The sequence below is a fragment of the Salvelinus namaycush genome, chromosome 16 (assembly GCF_016432855.1).
Source record: "Salvelinus namaycush isolate Seneca chromosome 16, SaNama_1.0, whole genome shotgun sequence".
NCBI classification, from domain to species: domain Eukaryota; kingdom Metazoa; phylum Chordata; class Actinopteri; order Salmoniformes; family Salmonidae; genus Salvelinus; species Salvelinus namaycush.
In genome coordinates this window covers 2,342,645-2,351,256 of record NC_052322.1, presented here as the reverse complement: position 1 = coordinate 2,351,256, position 8,612 = coordinate 2,342,645, and the positions used below count along the sequence as shown (strand labels likewise).

Below are 8,612 nucleotides of genomic sequence, written 5' to 3'. Positions count from 1 at the left end.
CACATAAACTACTGCAGCATAAATACTGGAGGCTGAGACAGGAGGGGTCAGGAGACACTGACAAAGCATCAGCTGACTAAGCATCAGCTGTCAGAGCAGCTTACCGATCACTGTACCTGTACACAGCCAATCTGTAAATAGCACACCCAACTACCTCATCCCCATATTATTACTTACCCTCTTGGTCTTTTGCACCCCAGTATCTCTACTTGCATCATCATCTGCACATCTATCACTCCAGTATTAATGCTAAATTGTAACTATTTTGCCTCTATGGCCTATTTATTGCCTTCCTCCCTACTCTTCTACATTTGCACACACTGTACATAGATTTTTCTATTTTTCTTTTCTATTGTAATATTGACTATACGTTTGTTTGTGTAACTCTGTGTTGTTGTTTTTGTCGCACTGCTTTGCTTTTTCTTGGCCAGGTCGCAGTTGTAAATGAGAACTTGTTCTCAACTGGCCTACCTGGTTAAATAAAGGTGAGAAAAATACGATTTTTTTTTTTAACTCTGTGAAGCATTTATTTGGGCTGCAATCTGAAGTTCTGTTAACTCTAATGCACTTATCCTCTGCAGCAGAGGTAACTCTGGGTCTTCCTTTCCTGTGACGGTCCTCATGAGAACCAGTTTCCTCATAGTGCTTGATGTTTTTTGTGACTGCACTTGAAGAAACTTTCAAAGTTCTGGTCTTAATCTAATGATGGACTTTCGTTTCTCTTTGCTTATCTGAGCTGTTTTTGCCATAATATGGACTTGGTGTTTTACCAAATAGAGCTATCTTCTGTATATGACCCCTACCTTGTCACAACACAACTGATTTGCTCAAACGCATTAAGAAGGAAAAAAATTCCACAAATGAACTTTAACAAGGCACACCTGTTAAATGAATTGCATTCCAGGTGACTACCTCATGAAGCTGGTTGAGAGAATGCCAAGAGTGTGCAAAGCTGTCAAGGCAAAGGGTGACTACTTTGAAGAATCTCAAATATAAAATATATTTTGATATGTTTAACACTTTTTTTTGTTACTAAATGCTTCCATATGTGTTATTTCATAATTTTGATGTCTTCACTATTATTCTACAATGTAGAAAATAGTAAAAAAATAAAGAAAAAGCCTTGAATGAGTAGGTGTGTCCAAACTTTGGACTGGTTCTGTATAGTGTATGTGAATTTGCTCAGTGTTTGAGTTCAGAGTGTCAGAGGCTGAGATGTTGAGACAAGTTTGCTCTGAGCCTGTGGTCAGGAATTGTATGCTTTCTTGAACGTGCCCCATCAAATGTGTTTTGCTGACTGATTAGGCCTATGCAACAAGCTATTAGTCCCTGTCATGTTTTAGATAATATGAGTGTGTTTGAATGTTTCTCTTTTTGTTATAGTTTAACGATCTAAGAATAAAATATATGTATATATATATTCAGACATCATTATTTTATTCCCTATCTTATGAAAATGATCCCATTGCATTTTTACATTGTGAAAATAACCAAAAAGCACATCTCCGACAATGGATTAAAGTTTAGGCTCAATAAAGGTTGGGTGAATCTTGGCACTGGATAAAAGGGCAAAACGTATCCTTGAGACGTAGCCCCTTATTAAAGCAGGCTCTGCAGCAGTTACCGGTTAGCAACAGTGAACCTTTACCTGTACTTGAACCTTGACCTTTACCTTGTAGAGTGAAACGTCACCTTGTAGTCTGCATAGGTCTACTGACTCAAACTGTTATATGTAGGTCAATATCTAATGATAGAATTAGTACACGCATGTAAACATCACTGTCACGTTGCGCTCCTTTAGTTCCTTTTTTTCTTCACACTTGCTGCGAAAGATGCCAGAGGGATGTTCTGGGCTATTTTATTGTTCCTGATACCATCATGTGGACCCCATAATTAATAGAATAACAAAAATATAAGTACATCTATAGAAAACTGTAAGTGGTTGTGCGCCATTCAAAAACTAGGCCTTACATATGCGATTAAGTTTCACCTTGTTGTGAAAGAAAGGCTTTGCTAGTACTTAAAGTTGCTTTCACTTTAACTGGCGCCACGGTGAGAATTACAGACACTGACATTAAAATAGCTGTCAAACTGCTGCGATTAGGAAACTGTTTTGCCTCGGGGGCAGTTCATTCACCAGGATCAGATATTTATATCGTTCATTCGATTGAGTTAGAATTGGCCGTTCTGATGGGAATTTGATTCTTTATAATACACCAAGTAAGGCCCATAGGGTAGACCTATCTGGATAAGATTTCCATTAGTGAATATTAGTTATAACGTTTATTATTGAGGGTTAATTATGACCTCGTATTGATTTATAATAGTGTAAAATACTGGATGGTTGAAAACACATGTGCCTATCTAGATTATTGTGTTAGTTAAATTAAGATCATGAATGCACCTGCCATGTTTTCCATGTCTATGTGCTTTTTAAATAGCCCATGGCTGAGGTTTATCATTTGACCGTCAAAAAGTGTTTCATTCAATGAAGTCTATACATTGAATATGCCAATATTTGGTCAATTTCCATTGTAGGCATGTTGTCAACGTAACAAACAAATAGCTTATCTATCTGCATCTACTCAAATGAGAGTGAAATAGAAATAGCCTTAGGCCTAATACTACTCGTGTTTGGTATCTGATCCTTTGGATTTAGCGGGGCTAGAAGCCTATTGGCACCAAGTGACCGCTCAAACCCCAAACCACTGCTTGTCTATTATGAATGCTTCTAAAATGTTGTGCTGTTTTGGTAACATCATCTAAATCAATCATACAAAGGATGGCCAATTTCGCAAACTTTTAGACCACCTAATTGATTTGCTTAGATTTTTATTTCAAACAACGTTTTAATAAAAATATACGATTAATCAATGTTATTTCCACTTTGAGTCAATGGAACGAAACTTTTACTGCAAAAATAGTTATAAATAACATTAGGCTGTATTTAAATGATTGAGTAATGTCATTCTGGACTTTCTGTTTCAAAATAAGTGATTTATTATGTTACGTAAATCGAGCGGCGCACTGTGCGCAAATGATTGTTTATCAAATCGTTTGAGTGACATTACATTAGTGGCTGAAGGAGTGCATTCACGAAACATATGTTAATGAACTTAACGAGTCTTTCGTGCAGGCTCGAGTGACAGCGTAGGTATTCGAGACCAATCAGAGCGCACGCTGATGGAAGGCAGTGGGGTTTTGAGGCACACCGCGTCTACATGAGTGTCTGGAGGATATTGTGAGGTTTACGAATGATGTAAAGAAGGATTTACTTTTATGTAGTTCTTTTTTTCTGCCTTTCACAGATCCCTGGATGTACATTTTCTTCGTTTGGAATACCTTTTTTTTATACAGGCAATGTTATTGACTTGATGGTGGATCCAGTTCAACTTTTCCTCGTTCTCCGACATTGCTCAATGCATCCCTTTTTAGACCGACGGTTTTATGGACTTCTGTATTAGCTAATGATGTCTATAGGTTTCATGCCTGATAGTTTGAATTCTTCAGGTCCCTCGAAATCGACCTTTTTCGAGTTTGGGCACGGGCACCCTGCGCACCAGCAGCATTCCCAAGGACACTCTCACATCTACCCCGTTAATGGCTTACAATCTGCCGGACACTCTCAACACGGTAGTCCCTTCTCCCCCAGCGCGTCCTCCTATGGCCGCTCCCTGGGCTACGCCTACCCCAGAGCGGTGAACACTCATCACCCGAGTGCCTACATGCCCTACCAGCACAACAATCACAGTTTGGCGCACTCCAGATTAGATGAGACAGGTACGTGTAATATCAATATCTGTTTGTTCCTCACAGCTCTTGGCCTATCATACCACCATACCATTTTTAAATCAATCAAATGCGTCGTCTACAATGAAAGTGTGCAATGTGCAAATTGAGCGGTAAAAGGAGTGCGGATTGTATTAAAATGTAGACATATTGCAATTGCAGGCTACATATTATCAGATGTAGGCAATATTATCAGACAGTTCTTTGTAGGCTATGGTAGGCCTATACCTCAGATGTACATGCATTATAGTTGTCAGTCTGTACATATTTGTTGTTTACAAAAATGACAAAAATTGTCCTAATCACATTTGGGTTTAAAGGCAATACATTCAACAGCAATTTACAGTCAGTGCTACGGTAATCAAAATGTTTTCCTACTTTAAATGCATGTCAGGCATTTTGGGGTTATCTTTACTACTCATGTTCCGTAATGAACACAAATGGTGTCATTAATTTTATTAACCATCATTTTCTGTGGGTTAGCCCGATTATGCATGAGTACCTCAAACAGTCGTTTACTCCCATTATTAGTCAAGATTAACAAAGCAATTCCAGAAAATAAGAACCATTTCATCCATGCACAGCACTATAGTTGTGTCTATTTATTGTTCAACTGTGGCATTTTCGTAGGAGATAGCCTGACATGTGGGCATGCAGTCTGAATTCCAGGCCGTGAATTTCAAGTAGCCTCGGCATAGGCCTATGTTGATACGAACTCTTACATAGATACTAGGCCTTCTCGTGAATTTGTTTGGTAGATTATAGACAATGGGTTTTGCTTACATTTGAAATGGACTATATCAGACTATACTATATAAACAACAAAATTCAGAGTCCCTGGGATATAAATATCTGTCTTCCTCACTTGAGTCCTCATTATATGTTTGAAACAGCCTAGGATCTAATTTTATGATAATACGAGTTGCCTATCCAAGTTCAAGTATACGATAACAACTCTCATGTAGACCTAAATCGTATCTTCTGCCCTGATGTAAAGTGGAAAGTTGTAAATCAAAGTGAATGTAGGCTACACCAGATTAGGCTACTGTTCAGCGCAGTTTGACTGAAATGATCTCTTCTATCCACAGACCATGAGAAGTCTACAGTGATTGAGAACGGGGAAATTCGTTTGAATGGTAAAGGAAAGAAAATACGCAAACCACGGACCATCTACTCCAGTCTTCAGCTACAGGCGCTCCAACATAGGTTTCAGCAGACCCAGTACCTGGCTTTACCCGAACGCGCGGATTTGGCGGCTAAATTAGGGCTGACCCAAACACAGGTGGGCTAAATTAAACTTGACATAATAGCCATCAACAGTAGGAAATGTGATTTTAAAACTATCTTATATCAGTAGACTAATTACCAAATTATAATAAATTATTTGTGCAGTGTTGTATTTCTAGGTCATCCTTATGTTCAGGCCTAAGAAACCAAATAGTTTATAACAATTAAAGTGGAGTGCAGACAAGTTAGATAGGTACAAAACACCTCATTAATCGTTTTAAATACACATTGTATTTATTTCACTTTTTCCCTATTAATTTTAATCTTGGAATATCAAATTAGGTCAAATTTGCTTCAAATAAAATTAAAGATCCAAAGGCCTCACATACCTTAATTCTACTGCAAGACTGGACTATTTGAATTTGTGCACAGATCAAATTACTAGCCTTCGTGATAGAAGTGACAGATAATTAAATATTATGCAATGCTGTCTACTAGCATTATGACACATTTTTTCAAAAAATGTTGACATGAAACCCTTGAATCTGTCTCACACGGGTTAAGATTTGAAAATGTCACACCAATACTGCCACAAGTTCATGTTTGTGTTTGATTGAAGAAAAACACAACACAACCTTCCCCTTTAGTTGTATGGAGAGGGTTTACATAGATCACAGATCTGTGGGTAACATTGTGGCTTTCTGCACTGCTCAAGACCAAATGAAAAGGCTAATTGAGAGCTTAGTTAAGTCAATTTCTTAATGCACCTTTATTCTTAATCTTAAATTACCATTGCGGCTGAAACCTTCTCACAGAGAGCTCTCTGTGACTTAAAGCAAACATAGCTCAATTGCGATATTGCAAGTACAAGTAGGCTTAACAGAGTAACAGGAAGACAGAAATACATGCTGCCACTCTAAACTTTAGGCCTGTGTGTTGTCTTTATAAACATCGGTGTCTAATTACCAACAATCTTTTGGTCGAAGTCATGTTAAAGCACAGTTATACATGACCGCAGAAATGGGCATTGAGCAGTACAATGTCGGCTGTCGGCACACACACGCAGAGTTTACAGATTGTAACTGGGGGAAAAAAATAGGACAAGCTGTCATGTTGATGATCTATTTTCAAAGTCATTGTTGGCATTATTCATTTATGTCAGGTAAAATTCCGAAATCTAAGGGTGAAATAGAGATCGTGGCAACCATTTCCTTTGGACCTGTAAAGATAATGAAAGGCGAATAAACAGGTGGCGAGCATAACGTTTGGGTCTCACATCTCACCATGCACATCTGTCTTTTATGGGATACATTTTCAAGCCTTTAAAACATTGTTTTGCTCCATATATTTTAGTTATATTGTACAGGCAACACTTCTATTCAATGTCTAAAATCAATAACGTGAATATGTTTTTAAATGACAGGCAATCCTAGGTTGATTGAGTTAAATTGTCATTCAAAACACTCCCTGGCCAAATCTCTGACCCACACCATCCTGTCTGGGTCTGATTTGATTTGGCTTTGTGTCTTGTTGCTATATATCAGAATGGTTTGACTTTGTCCACCTCGGGCTCTGTGGCTTTTATTGAATATTTTATACAGTCGTAAAATCGATCAGAATAGCATCTTGTTCTCCCTCCTTGTTTCCAGTGTTATATTCAAGCTCGCTGGGGCTATTTTATTTGACTATATTTTTAGCATGGGATTGTTGTCAGACTCATCTATCGTTGGCCTCATAAAATGTTGAACAATAGGGGAGCTAGCATTTAATGAACTAGTGAAGTGTCGCTCATCCATTTTGCTGAATTGCAATAAGCCTAATGGTTCTGGATCCATGCACTACCTGGCAACGTTGAAGAAATGTGTTAAAATTATAAGAAGTTTAAGAACGAATGCCATTTTCTGGGCTATTTTCCTTTTTAAACGTATAAAATCGTTCCAATTTTCAATGTAATTTCGAAATGATCAAATGTGAATATGACAAGCCATTACGAGTTTGCAAGCCATGACGAACGTAAATCATTTCTATTGTGTGGAAGATAATTGTTTAATGATTGTTGTGGTGGTGGTGGTGGAGAGAGGGACGTCATAGCATAAGCTGAAATGTGCGGCTTTCCCCTCATATTTTCACTTTCTAAACATCTATTTTATCTTTTTAGATTAAAATATGGTTTCAAAACAAGCGCTCGAAATATAAGAAGATAATGAAGCATGGCAGCGGGCCAGAGGGGGAACATCTCCACAGTACGTCATCTATTTCTCCGTGTTCACCCGGGATGCCTCAACTTTGGGACGTGTCAATGGCAAACAAAGGGACCCCTATGCACCCCAACAATTACATGAACAATTTTGGTCACTGGTACCCAAACCATCTCCAGGATCCTATGTCCAGACCTCAAATGATGTGAGCGGACCAACTCAACACACTGCACGGTGCTGTAAAACTCACCCGGCCATTTCTAACTTTTCAAGGGCCTTAAGGCTATATCTGCATACCCCACACTCGAACACGTCTCATCTAGCCTATCAAGTTTGATTTACGTGTTAAATGTCAATTGTCTTTTTTTCTTTCATTGCAATGTAGCCTATGTTTTTGGATGACGATTTTTATGTATGGTTAGCCTATTTCTTGTGTCCCCTTTACGCACTGTTCTTAATTTTTGGAACGGCTTTGGTGAGAATTGTGCTGTCAGGTGGCAACATGCTTATGGTTTGATTCCAGCAAGGTACATGCACCTGAATATGTGTGTCAATTGGTTATGACCGTATTATTAATGTGATTAACAGTAGTGTCCCAGGCAGTCCACGTTTGGAAAGCCTCGTCACAGCAAATATGAATCTATTGTGCAAATACATGTCAGAATTGTTTGATATACACTGATGGATCTCAGCGTCTATTATTGTGAAGGTGTCAATAGTTATTGATCATTTTAAAGTGCTTTGTTTGATATACAGTGTATTCAGAAAGTATTCACATCCTTTTACCTTTTTCCACATTTTGTTGTGTTACAGCCTGGATTTACAATGGATTAAATTGGGATTGTGTGTCACTGGCCTACACACAATGTCTCATCGTGTCAAAAGTGGATTTTTGTTTGTAGAAAAATGTTGAAGGTGAATTAAACATTTAAAGCTGAAATGTCTTGAGTCAATAACTATTCAACTAATTTGTTATGGCAAGCCTAAATAAGTCCAGGAATAAAATGTGCTTAACAAGTTGCATAGTAAGTTGCAGGGACTCATTCCGTGTTGAAATAATAGTGGTGAACATGATTTTTGAAAAACTACCCCATCTCTGTACAACACACATACAAATATCTGTAAGGTCCCTTTAATCGAGTAGTGAATTTCAAGCACAGATTCAACATCAAAGGCCAAAGAAATTATTCAATGCCTCGCAAAGATTGAATAACTTTGCCTATTGGTAGATGGGTAAAACATAAATAATCAGACGCTAAATATCCCATTGAGCATGTTGACGTTATTAATTAGACTTTGGATGGTGTATCAATACACCCAGTCACTACAAAGATACAGGCGTCCTTCCTAACTCAGTTGCCGGAGAGGAAGGAAACCGCTCAGGGATTTCACCATGAG

The 8,612-nt window shown here is 38.2% G+C and overlaps 1 protein-coding gene across 1 annotated transcript; it reads left to right on the top strand.

The window, feature by feature from the left end:
• Positions 1 to 3,467: 3,467 nt before the first annotated feature.
• LOC120060578 (homeobox protein Dlx4b-like) lies at positions 3,468 to 7,423 on the top strand. Its single transcript, XM_039009950.1, has 3 exons — positions 3,468 to 3,780; positions 4,878 to 5,071; positions 7,175 to 7,423. Exons 1-3 carry the CDS (start codon positions 3,468 to 3,470, stop codon positions 7,421 to 7,423), a joined length of 756 nt encoding a protein of 251 aa, XP_038865878.1.
• The last annotated feature ends 1,189 nt before the right edge of the window (positions 7,424 to 8,612 follow it).